Source organism: Hirsutella rhossiliensis, assembly GCF_020360975.1.
Source record: "Hirsutella rhossiliensis strain HR02 chromosome Unknown scaffold00004, whole genome shotgun sequence".
Lineage (NCBI taxonomy): Eukaryota > Fungi > Ascomycota > Sordariomycetes > Hypocreales > Ophiocordycipitaceae > Hirsutella > Hirsutella rhossiliensis.
In genome coordinates this window covers 1875960-1899395 of record NW_025408670.1, presented here as the reverse complement: position 1 = coordinate 1899395, position 23436 = coordinate 1875960, and the positions used below count along the sequence as shown (strand labels likewise).

General features: G+C 58.0%; 7 protein-coding genes and 1 non-coding gene across 8 annotated transcripts; 5 read left to right on the top strand and 3 right to left on the bottom strand.

The window, feature by feature from the left end:
- Positions 1 to 1096: 1096 nt before the first annotated feature.
- Positions 1097 to 1984, bottom strand: HRG_04382 (SUR7/PalI family domain-containing protein; the record flags this gene model as incomplete). The annotated part of the gene is made up of 3 exons (XM_044862853.1): positions 1097 to 1346; positions 1411 to 1894; positions 1975 to 1984. 3 exons carry the CDS (start codon positions 1982 to 1984, stop codon positions 1097 to 1099), a joined length of 744 nt encoding a protein of 247 aa, XP_044721467.1.
- A 2269-nt stretch (positions 1985 to 4253) lies between these two features.
- On the top strand, positions 4254 to 5252 carry HRG_04381 (biotin/lipoate a/B protein ligase family domain-containing protein; the record flags this gene model as incomplete). Its single annotated transcript, XM_044862852.1, has 1 exon — positions 4254 to 5252. The coding sequence occupies one exon, from the start codon at positions 4254 to 4256 to the stop codon at positions 5250 to 5252; it is 999 nt and encodes a 332-aa protein (XP_044721466.1).
- Positions 5253 to 6572: 1320 nt separating this feature from the next.
- Positions 6573 to 8731, top strand: HRG_04380 (sodium:solute symporter family domain-containing protein; the record flags this gene model as incomplete). The annotated part of the gene is made up of 3 exons (XM_044862851.1): positions 6573 to 6656; positions 6717 to 8374; positions 8455 to 8731. 3 exons carry the CDS (start codon positions 6573 to 6575, stop codon positions 8729 to 8731), a joined length of 2019 nt encoding a protein of 672 aa, XP_044721465.1.
- A 707-nt stretch (positions 8732 to 9438) lies between these two features.
- HRG_04379 (uncharacterized protein) lies at positions 9439 to 10311 on the top strand (the record flags this gene model as incomplete). Its single annotated transcript, XM_044862850.1, has 3 exons — positions 9439 to 9581; positions 9654 to 9999; positions 10060 to 10311. 3 exons carry the CDS (start codon positions 9439 to 9441, stop codon positions 10309 to 10311), a joined length of 741 nt encoding a protein of 246 aa, XP_044721464.1.
- Positions 10312 to 10931: 620 nt separating this feature from the next.
- HRG_12085 lies at positions 10932 to 11029 on the top strand. Its single transcript has one exon. It is a non-coding gene; the product is annotated as a tRNA-Thr (tRNA).
- A 5115-nt stretch (positions 11030 to 16144) lies between these two features.
- Positions 16145 to 17372, bottom strand: HRG_04378 (uncharacterized protein; the record flags this gene model as incomplete). Its single annotated transcript, XM_044862849.1, has 4 exons — positions 16145 to 16367; positions 16434 to 16792; positions 16997 to 17193; positions 17246 to 17372. 4 exons carry the CDS (start codon positions 17370 to 17372, stop codon positions 16145 to 16147), a joined length of 906 nt encoding a protein of 301 aa, XP_044721463.1.
- Positions 17373 to 18936: 1564 nt separating this feature from the next.
- On the top strand, positions 18937 to 20502 carry HRG_04377 (d-arabinono-1,4-lactone oxidase domain-containing protein; the record flags this gene model as incomplete). The annotated part of the gene is made up of 1 exon (XM_044862848.1): positions 18937 to 20502. The coding sequence occupies one exon, from the start codon at positions 18937 to 18939 to the stop codon at positions 20500 to 20502; it is 1566 nt and encodes a 521-aa protein (XP_044721462.1).
- An 804-nt stretch (positions 20503 to 21306) lies between these two features.
- HRG_04376 (uncharacterized protein) lies at positions 21307 to 22986 on the bottom strand (the record flags this gene model as incomplete). Its single annotated transcript, XM_044862847.1, has 2 exons — positions 21307 to 21572; positions 21663 to 22986. The coding sequence occupies 2 exons, from the start codon at positions 22984 to 22986 to the stop codon at positions 21307 to 21309; spliced, it is 1590 nt and encodes a 529-aa protein (XP_044721461.1).
- Between the last annotated feature and the right edge of the window lie 450 nt (positions 22987 to 23436).

Below are 23436 nucleotides of genomic sequence, written 5' to 3'. Positions count from 1 at the left end.
GCCGGTGTTTGAGGGTACAAATGACGGAAGTTAGGGGTCCAAAAGCGTCGCGTCGGCCGCTGTGGCCATCATTGGTAGACAGAGCTGGCATCTGGGTGGGCAAAAAAAGTCTTGTCACATGGGACCGACCGTTGAGGCGCATCAAGACATGTCTCTCAACCATTCACCACGCAGCTCTGACTTTGCACCTTTTTTTCACGCAATGCATGTCTAGCTGGCGGTGCTCAGTTTCGGGTGTGTCGAGTTGAGACAATTTGGGAGAGAGAGAGAGAGATGCGAAACGGCGTGGTCTTGCTTGTTCCAGTTATCCGAGTACATGCATACCCGCGGGTTGGGAAGGATGGACGTTGTGTGGTAAAAAAAAATTGAAGGGGATTGAGCGCTCCCCATCCGGCCGAAAGACGAGGGCCGGAGGCTTGCTGTCTCGTCGGTAGACTAAACGAGAAACGATGCGAGATTGGGTGGAGCGTTTACACCTGTTGTCTTTTGTCACCGGTCATGAAATGCGCGAGTTTCGCCTTGCCTCGCCATCGGGGACAAAAGCTACGCGGGACACGGCCAATACCCTTTTCCTCAAGTGACTCGACAAGCAAGAAAGCTCAGACATGGCAAACAAGAAAGGCTGTGATGGTGACAAATCGTGAATACACGACGGGAGATTAGGTATTTACAGTGGGCGCCGATGAACCCTCATTATGGTTATATGCCCCCCCACGGTGATGGCACCTATTCAAACAAAAAGCCAAAAGAAGCCAGAGCTACCCGCGCAAAACACCGTGGCCTGTCCAAATGAACGTGTCAAGCGTCAGACATTTCACTCCAAATCATATTTACATGAAAAAAACTGCTCCAAGCACCGGGGGATAGAGTACTGTCATAGTGGTTGCGTGCGATGGTGAGGGCGGTGGTGCAGGATGACGCATGTGCCGGATTCCCGAGCTTCCTTGCCGACGACGGATCCTACTCTTTTCTTTACTTCCTTTCGATTGCTGCGGGAGGTGTGATGTTGCATCTGCCTATCCAGGCTGTGAGGGCAGCGGGCTCGCTGCGCCGCCTAGATGCCCCGTCGACAGTGGAACAAATAGGCGTGGATGGTTTACGAGTAGTCGTCCTTGACACGTCGGCCGTCATAGGACCGGCTGCGGTGGCTGCGAGCGCTCCGTGTGCTGCGTTTGCGCCAGAGGTCGCCTGAGCGATCCTTGCCGCCACGCATGCCCAGCCCAAAGAGCACGTTGGCGATGAGGAGCACGGCGAACGAGCCCCATAAGAAGCCGAAGGCATATCTGCCGAGACTGGCGTCGCGACCTTCCTCGAGAAACCTGTTGCGGGCTTGGACGAACGTGACACTGCGCAGAAGGTGTCAGGGTCAATTGTTCTTGCAGCTCTTTTGCATAGGGATGGTAGACTCACGTCATCAGAGACACGCCGACAGCGGAGCACAGGAGCGCAATGGTGGCGACAAAGAATGCAATGGCCGAGCCTAAGCGGCCGCAGCAGGCGAGGAAGCTGGTAAAGAAGGCCATGATCTCAAAGAAGAGGGTCATGATAAGAAAGACCCAGCCGAAGCGCCACAGGTAGAAGAACTTGAACGAGGTTGTCTCGCCGCCGTGGCTGCCAACAAGGGCGGCAGGCGCATTGTCGGCGTTGGCGCCCCAGGCGTATCCCAAGGGGGGCGCGGCGTGAGCCATACCGCAGTCCTGGTTGTCGAGGCCGCACATGTAGAAGTAGGTCCATTGCGTCGTGTCGCGGGCGCCGGTGATGCCCTTGGTGTCGGCGCGCAGGAAGTAGGTCTTGTCGAGAGGCGTGGTGTCGGTTACGCCGGAGAGGATGACGAAGAAGAGCATGACGAGCGAGCCCGCCAGCAGGGCGAGGGCGCCGAGGCCGAGGGATGCATCTGGGACGGCATTAGCATGGATCGGCGGAAGTCGACGCCGCTGCAGATTGATTGGTTTTCGGCCACGGCGAGATGCTTACTTTTTGCCATGGTGGACAGGTCGAGGGCGGATGAGTGGGTGTGCGTGCGGAGGGATGAGAGAAGGGCGGGTCGCAATTATGACGCGGCAAGCGGGCAGACGACAATTAATGTGCCATGTACAGACAGGACAGGACTATTGGTCTAGGGGTCTATTGGTAGCACAGGACAAATCAGCGGCCAGGGCGCGGCGGAGGAGGCGGGAGGCTGCCAACGAGGCTAGCGTACCGCTTGTCTTGGTTTCCGCCACGGGGGGAAGCGTCGTCGAGGACAGTTGGAACGCGAGGTTGGCCAAGATGGATGCCAACGGCTCGGTTGCGACGGAGAGCGAGCTGTTGCGCGGCAGCAGGGGGCGGGAGAGATTACGAGTATATTGAATCCAACAGCTTGTTGTGGCTGGCAGGCGTTGGACTGGATCGGCAGTCGACGTCGGAGCGAGGCGAGCGACAGTGGGTATCGTCAAAAGCAAAGGTTTGGTGTTCGGTCGAATGCAAAGGGAGGACAAGAATGAGGGGAGGCAGTCTGGCAGACGAGGTGTCTTATGAGGCAGCAGGCTAGAAGAGATGGGACGAGGGCCGAGAAAAACATGAGAGCGAGGTTAGGTCTGCCGCGCCGCAGCAGGGATGGGAGCTCCAGCGATGACGACACAGGGCTTGGGGTTAGCGTGCGGCCAGGGCATAGGTGCCTAGCTCCACTGGCGAGGTACTGGTACTTGGCAACGCCCAACATGCCAACCCCAGTGCCGCCGGGTCGTCACCTACGGTACCTTACTATCTTACTACCTGTAGTAGGAGACTGCGCCCCCAGCAGCCAAGTACCTAGGTTCAATAAGGTGGTACTAGTACTATTCGTACCTAGTAGGTAGTACTGTATAGCCCAGCATAGCGTGCATGGTTGCTTGACCTTGTTGTGTTCGGACAGATTGAGAGAAACTGCAGATAAAATGTCTCTCGTCGAGGCCATTTCGTGCGAGCAACAGCAACACAAGACCAGGGTCCCGGCCTCGCCCAGGCCGAGAGTGCGCTTTCGTCCGCATTAGCTCGGCATCCAGGGTACCTGGACTGCATGTTCCAGCCCAAGGTGAAGCGTGTTGGATCAAGCTTCTTCTTCCATTGGCAACACAAGAGGCAAGACGTTGAACCGGTACCTTCTGTCCGTACAGTAAGCCCAGCTGGAAGGCAGCCTGGCGTCCCCACTCCCCCAGTACTCCCCCAGTGGATTAGCGTAGGTACTAAGCTCAGACGAAGCGGACTCGCCCGCCCCGGCCTGATGTCATGGGTATTTGTCGGGGCAGACTGGAGCCTGTTTCGACGGCATCTTTTTCCCCGGCTGCAAAGTTCTGGATCCGTTTGTCGGCAGACATGACCGACGCATCGGATATACCGTATTCACCCTGCGTGCCGATACTGTGCGAGTCCACCTCGACCCAGCGTCGTCGCTCTCCCGGGCAGCCGGGCCGACGGCTTGCAGCATCTCGAAACGTCTGTCTGTCTGTCCGTATCCATGCAGACAGTACCGAGCACATGTCTCTTCTAGCACGCCGGGCTGTCCGTTGGTGGTGGCGACGGCTTAAACTCTCTGTCGTCACTCTCGCCGTCATTTTGACTGACGGACTCCGCCGCAGATAACGGCACTGTGACGGCAGCCTTGGCCCTGTCGATATGGATGTCTCTCTGGCTCTCTCGTGTGCGTGCGTTGTAGTGTGTGTAAGCTCGACGCCATCAGCCCATCTTCCTCTCCCACCACCACGACGGGCAGCAGCGCCTTACGCGCGTCCAGCAGCCCACACGTACAGAATGTGTAACAAATGGAAGAAAGAAAAGGGAAATGGAAGAAGAAAATCAAGGCCCCCGTGCTCTTATGCATGCGCCTTTTGCAGCCCCATATGGGTCCAGCAAAAAATCGCCCCGTCTCAGCATCCTCCCCCCCACCACGTCCGAACTTGCATGCATCCAACCAACTCCTCAGCTGCGTTGCCAGGATTGGCCGGTGCACAATTTTCCCAGGCCAACGTCACCACGGACCGTCGTCGTCGTCGGTGCCGTTTCCGGCTTCCGGGGACCCTCTGTATGGTTTAGTACTTGCCAAGTACGGACTAGGTACCTTACTCCGCTCATTCAATACAAATCAACATGTACCAAGCGGGTCCCTTGTCCGTGATCCCGAATCGAACCGGGCCAGTCGCCACATTTTCTCCCGTCACCGCCGTGCTTTGTTGGAGAACCGGCTCGAGAACCGGTTCTCAGCTGGGCCGTCTTGTTGCCGGAAGTCGTCACGAGACATGCGGCTCGTGGCTAGCTTGCGCCCTCGCCCCGTTGCGTCCTCGCTGCGCGCTCGAGTCAAGGCGTGTTCGAGCCTCCCATCGCCAGCGCCTCTCCACGGAGCTGCGGATACCAATGTCCTCTCGGGATGCCAGCGCCGAGGCTTAAGCCTGCTCCAGCACCGGCACCTCGGAGAACCCGCCGGCCAACCCGCCGGCCCCGCCGGCATCGTGAGCTACGACATGGCCCACGAGATCCAGGAACAGCATCGGTCCCTTTTTCTCGCCTGGAAGGCCTTGCCCGACAGCCCAAGGCGCGAGTCTGAGGGTCCCCGGCCGCTTCTCGTATCCTTCGAGTCCACGCCGACTTTCACCATTGGTCGCAGGCAACATGACCTCACCACGGACCAGGCAGCCCGTCTTGGGCAGAAGCTCGACGTGCGTCTCACGCATCGCCGGGAACCCGTCCTTCAGAGCTACTACCCGGATGTGACCAGGACGAACCGCGGAGGACTCACCACATACCACGGCCCTGGCCAGCTCGTCCTGTGGCCCGTCATCGACATGCACTCGCACTTGCACGCCCGATACGGCGTCGCCTCGTACGCGAGCCACCTCGAGGCCACGACGCAGCGCCTGCTCGCTGAGCTGTTTGGCATTCAAACGTCCACCGTCCGCGACGAGCCCGGCGTCTGGGTCGGGGCGTCGGGGCGTCGACCGCGCAAGATTGCGGCCCTGGGCGTCCACCACCGACGCCATGTCACGTCCCTAGGCATTGCCGTCAATGTTGATGTGGCGGTCACGGGCGGCGAGGAAGTGAATCCCTGGTCGCGATTTGTCCCCTGCGGACTGCAAGACAAGGCCGTCACGTCTATTGCGGCCGAGATGGAACACGCGCCAACTGAGCCGTGGGATATGGTGAAGCTCGCTGAGCGTTGGGCGAGCATCTTTGAAGAGGGATTGTTGAACGGCAAGAGGGGCGGTGTTGGCAAAGAAGCGGACGCTCGGCTTCAGCCGTGACAGGGTACAAGGACGTCAGCAAGGCCGAGATCCGACGATGCCTAGCCCGGCACTGCATGGTGAGGCGAGAAGGAGTCATTGCCATGGAAAAAGCACGCCAAGGCAACTTCCGAGGCAATCTTTCTGGCAGTTGGCCTTGCAAGTTGCAATGGCCCCATATACGATGGTGGCCAGTGCTCCCGGTGTCAGGTACGACTGTCCAAACTTATACCGGAATCTCGCAGGCTCGACAGGCCAATTCGCTCAGCAATGTCGAACACGAAGACGCGGCAATGCCTTCGGGAGCGAGATGGCTCGCGGCTGACATCTGGGACACAGCTGACTGCATATGCCTTGTGTGGGGGATGCGGCGAGGGGGGGTTGTGACGGAAAGCCGCTCGCGGGGCGTGCATGGCATTCATGCATGCACATACGTACCTAAAGACATGGAATCAAGGCGTCCAGGACGTAGCTGACCAGGCCCGGATCCAAAGGCAGGCCTCCAGGGATCTGGAGGATACGCCCTGGTGTGACCATGGGCTGCCGATAAGTTAATCACCCCCATACATATTGGGGCGGCGGCGGCGGCACCGAGGCCGGCCGGCGGCGGCCAGGAAGCCATTGCTGGTCCAATGCCTGGGCGCAAGGGTCCATGTGTCTGGATGGACCCTTGCGAGACCATATTCTGGGGAGAGATAAGCGAGGCCTTGAACTGCGCGTGGGGACGGTTCCGTATCACTCAAGGGGATCGAAGCCCAGTAGTCAAGGTTTCTTATCAGGATGAAACCGGCCGAGGCCAACAATACTGATCTGATGTGCCGGGTGACAGGCAACAGTATAGGTGAGAGGTGCTGCTTGCTTTGCTCTGTCCTTTTTCCGTCGCTCAAGGGCACCGGGCACTGAGACTTGATTTGTTTTGACGGCATGAAGGTTTCTTGGGGCAGGTGATTCCGTCGTCGCTGTTGTGCAAGGGCGAAAAACATGGACGCTGATTGGCTCTTGACGTGCGGCGGCGGCGTTTCCTTCTTATCGCGATTTCACCCTATCGCTCACACCAACAAGCCCAAGCTGCGCCAGTTTCGGGCTCCTTATCTCCAACAATGCAATGGGACATGGTGGCCCGTTTCGTCGCTGCCGGGTGGCATTGTGTGCTCTGGCATGCCAACCTCGGGGGGGTGTATATCACCCGAGGAGGCCGCCTTGTCCCATGGCTGAGGAGCAAGATGAATGTCTCGGTGACATCTGCCGCGACGAGAGCACCGTGGATGCCACCATTTTGCCCTTGATCCCGAGGTTCACGCCGCGTCTAGGAGTGTCGACTCCCTTCTTGCCTTGAACATCATGGCCAGCCCCGGTCCGGCCCTGAGCCAAGGCTATGGCTACGGCATCGTCCTCGGCGTCGGCTTTGCCTTTGCCGTCTTCATGGTAAGGGCTCATCAGCGCTCTTGAGCCACGCTCTGTCTAACGCGAGGCCCTCGGCGGCAGATTTCTCTCACGTACATCCTCAAGCGCTTCAACAATGAAGTCCAGACGTCCGAAATGTTCAACACGGCCGGCCGCACCGTCAAGTCCGGGCTCGTCGCCTCGGCCGTCGTCTCGTCGTGGACCTGGGCCGCGACGCTGCTGCAGAGCACGGGCGTGTGCTATCGCTACGGCGTCTCCGGGCCCTTTTGGTACGCCTCCGGGGCCACGGTCCAGATCCTCCTGTTCGCGACCTTGGCCATCACCCTCAAGAAGCGCGCCCCCAACGCCCACACCTTTCTCGAGGCCATCAAGGCCCGCTACGGGGCACCGGCGCACTTCACCTTTATCTCCTTTGGCCTCGTCACAAACGTCCTTGTCTCGCTCATGCTCATCGCCGGCGGCGCCGCCACCATCAACGCGCTGACGGGCGTCCATGCCGTGGCGGCCATCTTCCTCATGCCCATCCCCGTCGTGGCCTATACCTTTATTGGCGGGCTCAAGGCCACCTTCATCACCGACTACATCCACGGCTTTGCGGTGCTCATCATCATCATGCTCTTTGCTCTCACCGCCTACGCCACGTCCGATGTGCTGGGCAGTCCCTCGGCCGTCTACGACCTGCTCGTCGACGCGGCCAAGGCGCACCCCGTGGCCGGCAACCAGGACGGCAGCTACCTGACGATGCGGTCCCAGGGCGGCGTCATCTTCTTCGTCATCAACATTGTCGGCAACTTTGGCACCGTCTTCCTCGACAACGGCTACTACAACAAGGCAATTGCCGCTCACCCCGTCCATGCGCTGCCGGGCTACATCATGGGCGGCATCGCCTGGTTCGCCATCCCCTGGCTGACAGCCACGACCCTCGGCCTGTCGGCCCTCGCCCTCGAGTCGAGCCCGCGCTTCCCCACGTATCCCGACCGCATGAGCGAGGCCGACGTCTCGGCCGGCCTGGCCCTCCCCTACGCTGCCGTTGCCCTGCTCGGCAAGGGCGGCGCCGTCGCCACGCTCTTCATGATCTTCCTGGCCGTCACCTCGTCTTTCAATGCGGAGCTCGTCGCCACGTCGTCCATCTTCACCTACGACATCTACCGCACCTACCTGCGGCCCGACGCCGACGGCAAGCGGCTCATCTGGATGTCGCACGCGTGCATGGTCGTCTACGCCGCCGTCATCTGCTGCGTCTCGACGGGGCTGTGGTACAACGGCATCTCGATGGGCTACCTCTATCTCCTCATGGGTGTCCTCATCTCGGCCGCCGTCATCCCCGCGACGCTGACGCTGTTGTGGAGCCGGCAGAACCGTTGGGCCGCCGCGCTGACGCCGGTACTCGGGACAGCCTGCGCCATTGCCGCATGGCTCGTCACGGCCAAGAAGACGTGCGGCAGGCTCGACGTCGAATGCACGGGGTCCAATAACCCCATGCTTGCCGGAAACGTGACGGCGCTGCTGTCGCCGCTCGTCTTTGTCCCCGTGTTCGGCCTCCTCTTCGGCTTTGACAAGTACGACTGGCAGTCCATGATGGCCATTCGTAAAGCAGACGACCACGACGTCATCCAGGACTCTGGGCTGGACCCAGAGACCCGACGAGAGCTGGAGCGGGCTCAAGAGGCTGACTTTGCGTTGGAGCAGCGCAAGCTGAAGCGAGCATTCAAGATTGCTTGCGTCACGACCGTCACCATGTACGCTTCCCCGTTCTTATTCCCTTTGCTACCCTTGCAGGGCTCGTCATGCGTTGCCCTTGCTGACCCGACCCGCGTAGGGCTCTGTCGTTGCTGGTCCTTTGGCCCATGCCACTGTACGGCTCGGGCTACATCTTTTCCAAGAAATTCTTCACCGGCTGGGTGTCGGTCGGCATCATATGGATCTTTTGCTCCTTTGTCACCATCGGCTTGTATCCTGCGTGGGAGAGCCGGGCGACGCTGGCGCGCGTGGTGAGACACATGGTGACGGGTAAGGCACCGGCAGAGCCGTCGCCGGAGCTCGCGAGCGCGGAGGATTTAAGCGGAACGGCAACGCCGGTCAAGGGGGAGGCATAGGGGGACCAGGGGTTGAAGAGAAGAGAAAGGGGAACGCTAACGGCCGAGATACCTAGCAAAATAGAGCATCGATCTTAGTAGTCTTGCGCTTCTTTGTAGCAAATCTCCTTGTATAGACCAACTCGCTATCGAGGGGTTGGCCTAGGTAATCCTCCATCACCTGCCGCTCGTCCTAGCTGCTGCCTTTTATGAGCACTGCAGGCGGAATCTGCGCCCTCGCCTGCGCTCATCGGGTCGTGCTGGAAGCAGGTGTTGAAGATGTCTGCCGAATAGGCGCGGGGGAAGAAAGAATTATCGCGATAATCCATAGTGAACCCTCGTAGGCACAGAGGCTGGGACTCAAGCAAGGCATACGGAGCGCGGAGGTACTTCGTTCCGATCCGTCCCACTTGGTCACCTGCGGCTTACCTCAGCGGATTGTGATCCAGCGCGCGTGTCGTCGTTCGTTGTCATTCCCTCCTGCAAAGCACCATTTCCCAATTTCTCGACCATGGCACGTCTCGGCGCAGCTCTCGCGCCCCATCAAGATGCCATCAATGGAAAGACCTGGTCCCGGAGTCGTTGACGCAGAGGCCCTTTCCATCCATGATTGGGTTCGCCGTCAACCCAGAACACGGATTCTCGTCGACCCTCTGCTATGGACGAAGCTGCACCTCGAGCTGCTGTCCTGCACATTTAGCAAATGCCGTCCTGCGCCCCCAGCCATAATGCATATTCCCATGACTGAAGACGACGACTATCGGCTGCGGAAATTCAAGCGCCTCTTCTTTCGCGACGGAAACCAATGGGAAGCAAAGGAAGGGACGATACGTGGGCTTATCGCCATTGAATCCTCACCACTGACTTGGTTGTAAGCTGCCAGACTCGCTGCCAAACTCGCCGCGTACCACTAAATGGCGTCATCTAATCTTGACTCGCACAGTTGCTATCTCCACCTGCACGTCGGTGGCTACCGCCCTGTAGTTCTCCCGTGCACCTACTATTGCTTCCGCAAAGACTGCGATGGCGAGAATCCTGGACATGCTCTCCCCGTTGCTGCACACGTCGACCGTCGCCACATCACCTTCTTGCGCAAGAAGAAGCTCGGGATGCCCATGGGTCTTCGAGACAACCTCCCGGCCTTCACTTTGGTCAAACTCAAACTCAAGAGGCTTTCTCCAACCGAGTCGCTGCACGATCCGTACCTGGTGGCGCTCTTGCTTGCCCTTGGCCAGCGACAATGGAGGATGCTGGGACAGGAACAAACCCGGCAAGCAGCTGGCGTAACTGTACGCACCCATGCAAGTACTCATCATGCATCCCGATTAACCTGCTAATGCGAATTCTAGCCGAAGGTCTTATTCTCCTCCGAAGACCACGATCATTTATACCTCTACTCGGCAAAAATATCGTCGTCTCTTCTTAGCATGTTCGATGATCCAGCTACCGCTCCGTCGGCGCCAGATTCCCTCCCGATCCAAATCACCTCAATTCCTTACAAGCCCCACGAAACGCTTCGTGGTCGTCTCTTGGCGCTTCTTCTCTCGGCGACGAGTCCTCTCGACGTGGACAAGGCAGAAAACTTGATTGTATATACCTAGACTACCTTTGCGCGCCACGCGCTCCTGACAACAGGGGCTGTTTAATACTTTTTAGCGCCTGTGACTGCGTTGCACCCTTCAGATTCCCCAACGAAAGATAACACTCTTTTACTGCTGAAATAGTAGCTAACTCTCTACTGCAAGGAAATCAGTAACCATCTGACTAAGGACTTCTTGCTTATAGCTGTGTCGCGCCTGCAACCGTGTTATCGCTCTTTACTCTATCGGCGCCTGTGCCTCTGTTGGCTGTCTCGTAACTCAATTGGCCGCCTTGTGACTCTGCTGCCGTCACGTGACTGTCACGGCAGCCGTCAGCCATAGCGCGTGCAAGCTACCCTCGCACCAGCCTCGCAATGCAATGGCCTATATTAATCCAAATAATGCGATTTCCTTCAATCAGTAGACTATTTGGCCGAACAGCATTATAGACTCCTTGTTTTTAGTTCCAGTAAGAAGACTCCTTACAGCCAGCTTGTGGGTCTGGCACTTTGTGACAAGGCCAAGTCTATGCAGAGAGGGGCCAGTGGAGAGAGGCTTGTGGCAGTACGGTTGGTCTGTCGAGACCCGTCAGAAGCGCACAGTCTACATATACTAAAATTCCTAATCCAAACTCCACTAAAGCCCCAATGGCTCAGCGGTAGAGCGTGTCACTAGTACCGTTCCTCATGGTCGGTTAAATGCTATGACAAGGTCGTCAGTTCGACTCTGGCTTGGGGCACAAGCGCTTTCCCCCTTTATTAGGGACATGTCTTATGTCGTTGGTCATGTTCGGCCAACTTCATTTTTTTGGTATTTATGGCGAATACACTGTACCAGACAGTGTATTCGTACCAGACACACGCAAATACCGCCCCGACCGAAGCTCCTTCCTCCAGAAACTGCATAATACACACTCACCGTCTTGATGATATAATAGCGGATGTATAACCCGGACATGACTCTTCTACTGATGGCGACGCGTAGCTCGAACCACGACGACAAATCCCGGAGAGAGAGGCTGCCATGGGGCCATAACCGCCGCCACGTCACACCCCAACCTCGGCCCACTCTCCCCAGCTCTATCAACCAACCAGCTCGCCCTCACTCACTGCACTGGACCAAGCGGCGGCCCGAGCCGCTGTAATGCTCCTTCAGCCAGCGCCGCCGACAACGTCATCCGACTTTACCGGTGGTGCCCAGTTTGTTGTATCACTGTTCAGACGGTCGATCATGATCGATCGCGAGACTAGCATAGTGAATTCTTTTGCAGATTCAGATTGCCGTCTCACTGTCGGGTCTGTTCCTCTATCAACTTCTGAAAGCTCTTCCTGACTATGGCCTCTCCCTATAGAAAACATCTTCGCTTCTCCTTTAATGGGCGCGGCCGCACAATTTTCCATTGCGCCGCGTTCTGTCCCGAGTCAAATCCGCCAACGCAGCTGCCATTGCCGCATACATCGACCAAGATCGTCTCAGTATTATGCGCTCTGACGCGTTGACACCAGATTTCAGCAGACGACGGGGTCGACGCATCGCTTGCTTCCTCCTTATCCCGCGCCCACAGAACCCTTGCAAGACCCATATATTGTCGCGTTTCTGATCGCTGTAGCGCGAGAACGGTACAAAGAGGCTATGGAATCAAAGGATAGCGGTGGGGAGGGTTGCCTTCGTACATTCTCTGTGTGACAGCCGCATTCTGCCGTATCTCATTCTGTTGACGGGACCATGTCGATCTAGTCCAAGGTCGGAAGAACCAGGCCTGGCTTCGTGCCGCCATTGGCAGGACGCGACCCTCACGGGAGGTGGCTACACAGTCATCGTCAAGGGGGTCCCAGCCCAAGCGCTTGAGAGAGGGGGGAAGGAAGTACTTACGAAGGAGATATCAAGGGCCAGCGATATCTCTGTTATCAAGCTCCATGCGAAGAGGAGGCACGCCGCGGCAGTACCGAGGACGGCCCTAGTCCTTACGGTCGACGGCGTGCCTGCAGCGAACAAGCTCTGCGACCGCGGAGTAGTGATCTAGTCGGAGATCTACGATGCCGAACCATATGCGGACGAGGTACGGCCCCGATAGTGCTTTAGGTGCTATCGGATCAGCCACATTGCAAAACACTCTGCCGCTTGCGCGATATGCGGGAAGCGCAGTGCGACCGCGCACGAGGGGGGTGAGATGCGTGCCCCATAAAGGAAGGGAAGATTCCGCTTTGCTGCCCTCTTTGCGCAGGGGCGCACCCGGCCTAGAGCCGGGCTTGCTCTAAGACGAGGGCCTCCTGGGACGCAGTACGGGCCTCCTACACCCGGGCGGCGCGTTTCCACGAGAGGCGACCAGTTGAGGAGTGACCCTAGCTGGAACCGGTGACTGCGGTGGCGACAGGGGCCCGACTAGTAAAAAAGGGCAAGGGAGACGACGGCGGTTGCAACAGACGAAAGGAGCATAAGAAGATAGGGAAGCCTACCGACCTGATAAGGGCAGGGACCACCCCGGGGCAGAAACAACTCTAGATGTCTCCAGGTCTAGACGTCCTACTGTCTATCTAGAGGTTTATAGACCCTACAATATAAGACCTAGAGGAGGGAGGACCTTTAGGAGGACTGCTAGCCTGCCGGACCCAATAGGAACCTACGCTGCAAGCGCAAGCGTAGCTTGCTTAAAACACTGCTAGCCAGCAGGGCGTTAAAGGGGAAGGTTAGGCTGGCCGGCCTAGCAGGGAGATCTACCTTTTTGATATATAGTGTGCCAAGTCCGATAATTCCCGGGCTTAAGCCAACAAGAACGCGGGCTATAGGGTTTCGACCAGGCGGGACAGGCTAAGGTTTTTCCTATAGCCGTAAAAGCGTAACCGTTTCTAGATACCTCTTGCCAGGTTCTTAGCGTAAGCTTAAATAAATAAATAAAGTCTATGGTGTTATACGCCTCTCCGAAAAAGGAGTGTATATACCTCTATACTGCCGGCATGCCCTCTTTGTTACTCGACATGCTCAACAACTCAGCCATCCCACCCGTGCGTGACGCAGCCGTCCGTCTCGATTCAGGTTACAGTCAAACCCTATAAGCCAGGCAGCTCTCTCCGCGACCGCCTTTTTGCTTTTCTGCTAATCCGCTTGAGAATCATGGTTTAGACAAGAAGCAGAATGTGGAAGACAAGGACACTCGGCCTTGGTTCACGGGATGTAAAATATATGAGATGGTGACCGGAGGGATGCAGGCATTACCCGGGTGCCTGATCGCTCGACCCGTCACCAAGGATTGTTGATTCGGTCCGGCTATTACTTGATTGGGAAATGTGCCCGTCAGAGCGTGCCAGGCGAACCACTTCCAGTGCCTCGATTGCCGGATCAGTTTCTCTCGGCTTCAACGCCGGACATCTGCTCTCAGAATTGACCCGAGGGCTGGGCTGCATTCGTGAAGGGCTGAACCTGGCTGCTGGAGGACAGGAAAATGTATAATTAATGGGAGAGGCCGAAGCCATCTCAAGGGTGACTGACGGAGCCCTGGCCGACTAATGGTTGACTGAAGGCTGACTGATGGCTAAGTGATAGTTGATCGATGACTCGAGCAGTCCATTTCCTGCACATTCGGGAAGTGCCTCGGGTCGTCGTACTAATTCTGGGACTGCTAAAGCGACTGCACATCTCGCCAGATACGGTTACTTGTGCCCGTGGACAAAGCCCCCAGCCGCCCCTTTCAAGACGCTGTAGTTTGGAATAAGAAGTGCCGCAATAGGCACATGGCCGCCTGCCACCTTTCGGGCTTAATTTCCGCTGTATGCCGACCCAAGATGACCTGCCCTCCGCGTCCTTTTTGCTCCCAGCACCATGTTCCTGCTCAAACTATTGTTGAAAGCGGGATGGCCTGCGTCAACTGCCAAGATTCTTGTTCTCTATCAAATCCATCCAACGAAAAACACTGTTCCTCCTATTAATCGCCCCGATCTTTATTTTGCCACGAGGTCTAGCCGCACATTTCTGTTCACTACGCCGTTTGGCAGTCCTAAGCACCTAAGACACTGTCTTGGCAATCTACTCAGCAGAAGGCGACTACTTGTATAGAATACTTCGCCAAGACGGTGCTTATAGGAAGAGGGTGGTTTATATTTTGTTTGAGTATCTAGATCTAATGCCGAAAGACTCCCAAACCCACGGCCCTAGTGTTATTCTGACTACTTAACCAGCCGAGTGGTCTGATAAGAGGAAGACTTTTACCATTTTAAATGACGACTTTAGCTTATAAAGGCAGCCTGACGCTTTTAAGCCGCGTACCCTGTGGCAAGAATACGTGCACGAGGACTACAACTTCTTCGATATCTTTAAAATGCAAGGCATTAGGGGGGTCAAGACTCGGGCTTAGCGCTTCTAAGAACAAGGGAAGCAGCGGTATTTAAAGATGGCTCGATTTAATTTCGAAGTCAAAGCTCTAGAACGAGAGGCCAAAGCGTACCAGACTTTAACGTGTTATGTTTCGAATCTAGCACCGACGGTGCTAGGCTGTTCTTTTAAGGAGACGCGGGATCGAGTGGTGGTCATCGAGGAAGTCGTTAGACGACATTCTAGCATTGCAGATTTTGCGACATGCCAAGTGGCGTTGCGGTAACTACATAGGTTAGGCATAATTTATAGAGATGTTAATATCTATATTATATTTTGTACCAAGAACGAGGTCGTTATATTGGCCCTGCTGAATATGAAGAAGAGTGGATACGAGTGACGGACAAGGAAATGCAAATGCTGGAAGGGAATCCGTTAGACGATTCAGATGAGGAACGCCCGTGGGAGTGACTGAGGTCCCTGTAAACTATTGTAGCTGTTAGAGGCCTGCTCTCTGTACGAGCTCCTTCACTACATGGCTGGTGTATTCCACACTTGGTTCTCATCCCGAAGCCCTATAAATGGCACTAGATCCATATACTACGCGTTCCCGCGGTCTACAGGAAGTGCTTACCAGTGAGTGCCCCTGCTTACGCAAAACGGCAGGCATTTCAGTTATTACACTCTGCAACGCCTGAAGGGGTGTGTTACAGACTAAGCTCAATCTGTAGGAATTGTCCTTGGCTTGGGATCAACACTGCAGGATGTACCAACCAAGAGGAGAATAACGGTGACGAAAGCAGCTGAGGGAGACAGGGACGCCGCCAGAGGCACTGAATGCAGTGGTCAACGTGTAAGACTCATTGGAAGTCACATATGGTCCCAGTTCTCTATTTCCGGCTTATTTAGTAAGGAGTCCTGTTGGTCTAGACATAGCATGTATACATATATAGTTACGCCTGGAGACACCCCTCTTTTTAGGGAGGCCAGTGCATTCTGTCTCTTAGGGCAAGGTCTATATAACTAGCAACAAATTAACCTCTGATGCCTCAATAACTCTCCTAGCTGCAGGATGCATAAAGGAAATTACTTATATATATATATATATGAACATCTTAATGCCTCCTTTTGACTAGTTACTTAGGCCCGTAAGGGGCACCTGTACCTATATAAGCCACTCTCTCGTCCCGATAGATAGACCAAGGCATGTGTGATGGTCTAGGTGCCGTTGGCCTAGACCGTTGGAATCTGGGGTCTGGCCACATGGCTTGTCATGTGGCTGGACAAGTGTGTGTATATAAGCGGCTGCCGCACCGGTGGGCGTGGCGCCCGCTCTTTCCTCTCTTTCCCCCTCCGTAGTTTATTGGCCTTCTTATACGGACCGCACCTGCGCCCCCTTGCCTCTGCCCACTCTGTGACAGCATACATCACTGAGTTCACCTCTTTGAGACCCCTATATCTCCTTCCACTGTGCTCCTAAGCCCCTGCTTGAGAGTATCCGGTTTGTGGCCGAGCGGCAGCACGCCTCGGCACGCCTCGCCAGATACCTTCAGTCCTTGGCCCAGGCTACCAAAGCAAGGATATGGGAGGCAATGTCCTCTCTATGTTCACGCTTCTTGATGTCAAGCCATACTGTAGAGTCGATACGCAGAAAGCCGGCTAGGTTGTCCGAGTTGTTGGCGAGCAATTCTTGGTAGCTGCGGTAAAAGTCGTCCGAGATGTGAAAGTGAAAGAATCTCACGAAGTGAGTGACCGCAAGAATCGTGATAAAGCTATCGAAACCCTATGGTCAGTTCTGGGTTGGCATGATAGGAGACAACACCCTGGCAGATACGTACTCGGTCTGAGAGACTGGTTCAATGTCTCCGCATCGAAGGGCCAGCGTTTCTCCCACCATTTGGGCTAGCAGCTCGTCAGAGACGCTTGGATCCCCCTCGATGACTTTCTCAAACGTCCGTTTGACTTCCAGCATCGCCACGTGTTGGCTAGTGTTTACCGGATCCATGAGTCGGATGCTCCCATCGTCCACCGCGTGGATCTGCTTCTTGCCCTCCGCATAAGAATACGTCCGGCGCTCATCGCGGAAGCAAAGAACCGGACCCGTCTTGTCCCGGCGTTGGCCGTAATTCAGCACGCAGCGGATGAAGCAGCTGGCTAGACGGACGGTAGCATCTTCGACGAGCGGTGCTGCGAGTCCCTTAACGAAGCCCGCGCTTGAGTGAGTCGAATCGGACTCTGATGATGAGGGCCTAAATCGATAGTCGGGGGAACTTCCGAATGTGACCTTGTCAGATGGAACGAAGTTTTGAAATTTCCCAGGTCTCCCTGACGTCCGTTTAAGTGCTGCCCGGTCTGTTGATTCCGAGAAAGCGGGCTGGGTAAGATGCGCTGCAGGGCGTACGAAAGAAGCCAAAGCTGCCCAAACATAGCCAAGGCTGTCTGGCTCGTAGTGCTGCACGAGCTCAGGCTCCCACTTGTTCTTGAGGGCGTCGATGCTTTCTGGGCCCTCAATCAGGCCGTCGATGCAAGCGTGGATGTTTCTGAGGTCGCGAGGCAAGTACCCGCCGGACTCAAGCAGAGGCAGGCGTTTCTTGGGCTCTTTGCAGAGGACACGGTGTGCGAATAAGTGCTCGCGACCCCATTGACTGACGGCGCTCTTCCAGTGCCCGGACTGGACTAAAGTTGAGAGGCTGTCCTTGCCCTTGGCCCTTTGCGCAAAGGTGGACGGGTCTCTCTCTGATTGTCTTATAGTAAGTCTTGTCGTTGTTTGAAGACATAGTGGTGATGGAAGAGGAAAATAGACGTTGAAAATGGACGTTGACCTTGACGGGCTGGATGGCAGGCAGCTTGGACGAGAAATGCGTTGGGGCAGGAAAGGGCATCATCCCCTTGGGCGACGACGTGGGGCCAATGTGATTTATGAAGGGCCATATGTCGGGCCAGCTGGCAGGGACAGTGACAACCGAGGTGGATAACGAACGACTGGCAGCTGGCAACAACTGGCGCTGCACGCTGCATGCTTCGACGGACGAGGGTGTGTGCCGGCCTGGGAGCGTCAGCAAAGCAAGCATACGCCATAGGCTGGCGCAGTTCCGAGTCCAACCAACAGGGTCGCATCAGGAGACTGCAACCGCAGCCACGGCAGATTGTCATCTAACAACAGGGGTTGTAAGAGAGTGTTGCGGGCCAAAATTGCGTTCCGCCCAAATCCTGTCTTATAACTCGGGTGGGTTAAAAGCGGGTATGTAGGTTACTATAAGAACAATCAAAGAAAATAGTCTCCATCAAAATACTCCCCAATATAGAGAAAGCGATTATATAAAACCTATTATTTTAGTAAAATAAATAAAGAGTACTCCGTCCGTACCTTGCCCTTGATTATAAGATATAAGACACGAAGCGCGCGGCTACGAGGTACGAGGTACGGGGACGGGATTACAGCTTACGGGGCTGTCACCCGCTCTGCTGTCTGGAGGGGGTTGCTGTGGCGTGCGCACCTAAAAGGGAAAGGCGACATGCTAGGTACAGTACTCTACCTAGGCACCTACCTACCTAGGTAGGTACCTTGCATCTAGTACTGTATGTACGGATACCTAGAGTCCAAATTGCCTGGCTACCAATTGAGTGAGCGCCTTTAAATCAAGCACGACAGCATGCCCTGTGCCGGATGGGCAATTAACCTTTCAGCGCCGTAGGCCGAAGTAGAGAGTATGTTATTCTATCTTAGTAGTGGTAGGAAACAAGAGTTTACGTATAAGTACTCTCTACCTAGCTACATCGCCGACCTTACCTTTTAAATATGCGCGCCTCAGTCCCCCCGAACTTTTAGGTGGCCAGATTAGGCAGAGCGGGTGGCCGACTATTAGACGACCAGCTTACGGGCTACAAGGCACACGATGCGAAGACGAAGAACAAAAACCACACGCAACTACGGGCCGAACGCAAGCCTACGAGAGTTTTTGTTCCATCTCTTGTTTCTGAATCCTGGCATAATACTGGGGGCGTGTGTGCTTATTTGGAAGGCTTGGCCAGAAGCGCAACCAACGGCAGCCACAGTCACCACCGTGGCAAATCCCATGGCCCAGGCCACCTTTGCTCTGTCTTCTTTCCGATACGACTCTTGGGGAAGAAGGGACCTGAGGAAAGTAACATGACCTTCCTGGCATCACCACCTGCCCGGGTCTCGGATGGCCAGCCGTCCCCACTTGACTCCGAAGCACCCCCACCAGCTGCATCAGTCCATGCCGCTGGAGTCGGATGATGCTGACATTTTGACGGGGGAAATAAAAAAACCCTGACGGACCCTCATCATAGACTGCGCATCAGCAGCCGGCGCCGACAATGCATCCCCTCGCGGCAGCCGAGCTGGCCGCGGCCGGCTCGCCGGGCTCGGGGACCCCGTTCCGCGCCACGACGGGCCACGTCCACCGCACCTGGGCGCGGACCTTCTCCAGCCTGCCGGAGCTGTACATCCAGCCGGAGACCGAGGCCGAGGTGGAAAAGGCCGTCGCGCTGGCCCGGCGGTGCGGGCGCCGCGTCGTCGTCACCGGCTGCGCGCACTCGCCCTCGGACCTGACGTGCACCTCGAGCTGGATGCTCAACCTCGACCGCCTGGCCCGCGTCGTCGCCGTCGACGCGGCCCGTCGCGTCGCCGTCGTCCAGGCCGGCATGAGGCTGTATGCCCTGTGCGACGAGCTTGCGCGCCACGGCCTGGCCATGGCCAACCTGGGCAGCATCAACCAGCAGTCGGTGGCCGGCGCCATCTCCACGGGCACGCACGGCAGCAGCGCGCGCCACGGGCTCGTGTCCGAAGACGTCGTCGCCCTGCGCCTCACCCTCGCCTCGGGCCTCACCGAGTTCTGCTCCGCCGACGTGCGCCCGGACCTGTTCCGCGCCGCGCTGCTGTCTCTCGGCGCCCTGGGCGTCGTCACCGAGGTCACGCTGCGCGCCGTGCCCGCCTTCTCGCTCTCCTGGCGCCAGACCATCGACGCCGACGCCGCCCTCTTCGCCGCCTGGGAGGACCCGCCCGGCCGTCTCTGGGCCCAGAGCGAGTTTGTCCGCGTCTGGTGGTTCCCCTACACGCGCCGCGCCGTCGTCTGGCGCGCCGACAAGACGACGGAGCCCGAGCGCGACCCCCCGCCCAGCTACTACGACCGCTCCGTCGGCTACTACGTCTACCACAACCTGCTCTACCTGGCCCAGTGGGCGCCGCCCATCCTGCCGTGGGTCGAGTGGTTCGTCTTCGGCATGCAGTACGGCTTCGCCAACGGCTCCGCCACGGCCGCCGTCCAGCCGGGCCCCAAGGCGCTGCTGATGAACTGCCTCTACTCGCAGTTCGTCAACGAATGGGCCATCCCGCTGCACCGCGGCCCCGAGGCCCTGCGCCGCCTCGGCTCCTGGCTCAACCACCTGACGCCCGACGACCCCGGCTACGTCGCCCACGGGATCCCCTTCTCCGCCGCCGGCCTGTACGTCCACGCCCCCGTCGAGGTGCGCGTCAGCGACACGACCCTGACCCCGAGCCCGCGGCCCTTCCTCGACCCGACCGTCGACGACGGGCCGACCCTGTACCTCAATGCCACGCTGTACCGGCCCTACTTCCGCGACCCGCCGTGTCGCCGCCGCTACTACCAGGCCTTTGAGTGGCTCATGCGCGACATGGGCGGCCGCCCGCACTGGGCCAAGAACTTTGACGCGCGCCGGCCCGACATCGAGGCCATGTACGGCAAGCGCCTCGACGAGTTCCGCCGCGTGCGCCACCAGGCCGACCCGGACGGCATGTTTGTCGGGCCGTGGCACCGCCAGCGCATCATGGCGGCCGGTGTCGAGCTCGAGCTGGAAGAGGTCGAGACGGCTCGCCGGGATGCCCCTGGAGGCGGGCTCAGGACCTTTGGGCGCGTGTCATGACAAGAAAAAGTCTCAATTATAAAAAGCTGTACCGGGTAGAAATATGCACATCCACCAGCATTAACATTTACACGAAAACGCGCAGACACTCAAAACATCCCTCGCCTCGTGCTTCTGCCGCGGCCAAACTCCGCCGTCCCAGGCCAGGCTCCTTCGTCATCTCTCCCGACGGTCTTGCCGCGTCCGCAGCTGTGAGAATAAGGGGCCCAAATAAAAGAAAAAAGTCTGGACCTGAACGCATGGAAACAAGTGTGGCCCCGGATTTCGTGTCAGAAAAGCAAGTGCCTGTATCCCCATGCGCGAAACCCAAACGTGTCCCATCTATACCCGTCCACGCCTGCCATTATCCGAGAACGGGAGGCCCATCTCGTCGTCTGCATAGGCCAAAGAGTCGTGTGTACGTGGGCGGCCGATGCGATATCGGCACGACTTTTCATATGATTGGTTTGCTGGTGCCGAGACGAGAAAAGCCACCGGAAGTGACCCTGGACTCCGTTTCCAAAACACAAAAAGCGACGCGCCGCTTGATCCATTCTTCGAGCCGAGGAATCAGTCTGGCCCTGATCGGCGCGGTAGTGCTCGTGGGCGGCCTGTTTCCCTCCAAGAGCTCACGCAAAGACGCGCATGCTTCAAGCCATCAAGTAGCTGCCCAACATTAAGAAACGCCCAGAGCAAATTTTCCAGCGCAATATTATGTACGTGACGTACCCAAATCCTGGGAGGTGTGACTACATCGACGGCTCTGATCTCGGTGCCTGTCAATGATGCCTGGACATCCCTCCCAAGTCAATAGGAGCCTGACTCCTAGCCGCGGCTCATTTGACTCGCGCTCGTCCGGCTTCGCTCGTCCTCTTCTTCGATGACGTCGCTCAGTCTGGTCGGGTGGTGGTGCCGGGGAACAGTCTCCCAGCCGGGAGCTCCATAGCCCTGGCCGCTATAGTCCTGAGGATCCGAGTATGCGCCGGTCCAGCGCGACTCGCCGGCCGACGTCGACGGCGACTCGGGGCCGCCGCTGGGAGGCGGGTTGGTGGTGGCCGGCGTCTCGTAGTCGTCTGCTTCCGCATCAGAGCCTGCGTAGGTAGAGGCCGGCGCAGCAAAGGGTATCTTGTTTCCGTGCACATCCAGTATGAAGTTTCCCTGCGCGTCGACGATATACTCACCTTCGCTGTAGCCGCCCTCGGAGCCGCGACGTGGTCGGCCCGGCTGCTCCGGCTGGTGCTGCTGCCGTCGCTGGTAGCCGTCGCCGCCACGCGCCGCCGTCGAAGGGGGTGTTTGCTCGGGGGAAGCCTGCGTCTGTCCTGCCTGGTAGCCGTGTCCCGGTCCGTACTCTTGCTGGTGGCCTGCCGGATCCCGGGCAGTGCCATGTCGACTGACGCTGCCGCTGTGCGTCATGGGCACGACCTGGACACCGCCGACGATGGTTGGCTGTCCTGTCTGCAGGGAATACGTTCGGTCGCGTTCCTCCTGCTCTCGCCGGCCCAGCTCCTCCCAGGCTCGACGGGCCTCTTCCTTGGAGATGGAGAGCTCCTTGCGCATCTCGGCGAGCTGCTTCTGGACCTTGCTCGACCCTCGTTCCTGGTCGATGGCATCGCGGACGGCCTCGGCACGATCTCTCCTTTCTTTTTGCAGAGCGCCCTCCATCATGGCGTTGACCTCGCGAGCGCGCTCCAACTCGGCGCGAGTCTCAAAGAACCACCGCTGGAACTTGCGCTCTGAACTCGCCCGCAGGCGCTGCAGCTCCACCACGGCATGAAAGAGGTTGGCTCCTGCCGCCGACAAATCCGTCACTTGCCGGGCCAGCTGCTGGCTCAGGGGGTCGCGGTTGATGTCGTCCTTGTTCTGCTCGAGCTTGCGGATCCAATAGCTCGTCAGGCCCTCCCAGTGCGCAGATAGCGTTTCCCACCGTTCAAAGGCGTGCGGGAACGAGTTTCGCGGTTTGGACATGTCGGTGGGCTGCGGGGCTGCTGGGGTGGCCGGCTGGGCGCCAACATCGGGCCGCTGATGCGACTGTGGCTGGCGAGCCGCGCCAGAGGGCGGGTATGTCTGGTGATGTGCTCGTTGATCATCGGCGAGCTGTGATATTTGTGGCTGGGGCGGCTGCTTCCCTGCCGCGGCTGTTGGTATCTGGGGAGCGTCTGGGGGCATTCGACTCTGGTGGCGAGGGTCGATCTGCGGTTGCTGGGCGTCGGCGGCAACGCCTTGGCCTGCGGCAACGCCAGCGGATCGACGCTGAGAGTTTCTCCGTCGGGCTTCCTCGACGGGACGAGCCTCGCGCTCCGCCTTGTCCCGTTCCATGGCAAGCTTCTCTGCCTCTGCCCTCTGCCGCGCTTCCCTCGCTGCCCGTTCCTGCATGATCATCCTGGGACCCCTGATGCCGGACGGAGAGCCAGTGAGGGCGGGGCCTGCTGTGGGACGGCGGGGGGAGGTGACGCCAGTGCCATTGGAGGCAGCGGGGGCTGAGCTGGCGGCCGTCAGGTCGGCCATGCTGGCGGACTCCTCGACAAAATCGGGCGTAAAGGGATTTGGACGGCGCAGCGCCTCCTCGAGAGTGAAGAGAATTGCGCTGTGGATACTCCTCGAGACGCGAACAGCGGGATGAGGGTCGCGGCGATGTGCAAGAGCGGGCTGCTGGCTCGAAGGGAGTCGAGGGGGAGACTCGGGGTCAGGGCCAACGGTCGGGGAGTGCGAGGTGCTTGACGCGTGTCGACGCTCCTCAAACAGCGAGGCCTCGAGTCCAGTGAAGGAGGGCGAGGCCGGTTGCTCGAGCTCGGGGACGAAGCTGGGGGTGAAGCCGACCGAGGCGGCGGCGACGTGCACTCGACGGGGCTCTGGGGTAGTGGTGGCACGAGAGCGCCGTGCGCGACGAAGAGCTGAGCGGGCAGAGAAAGACGAGGGTTCGGGCGCTGGCGGCAACCGCTGGCGTCGCCAGTCTGG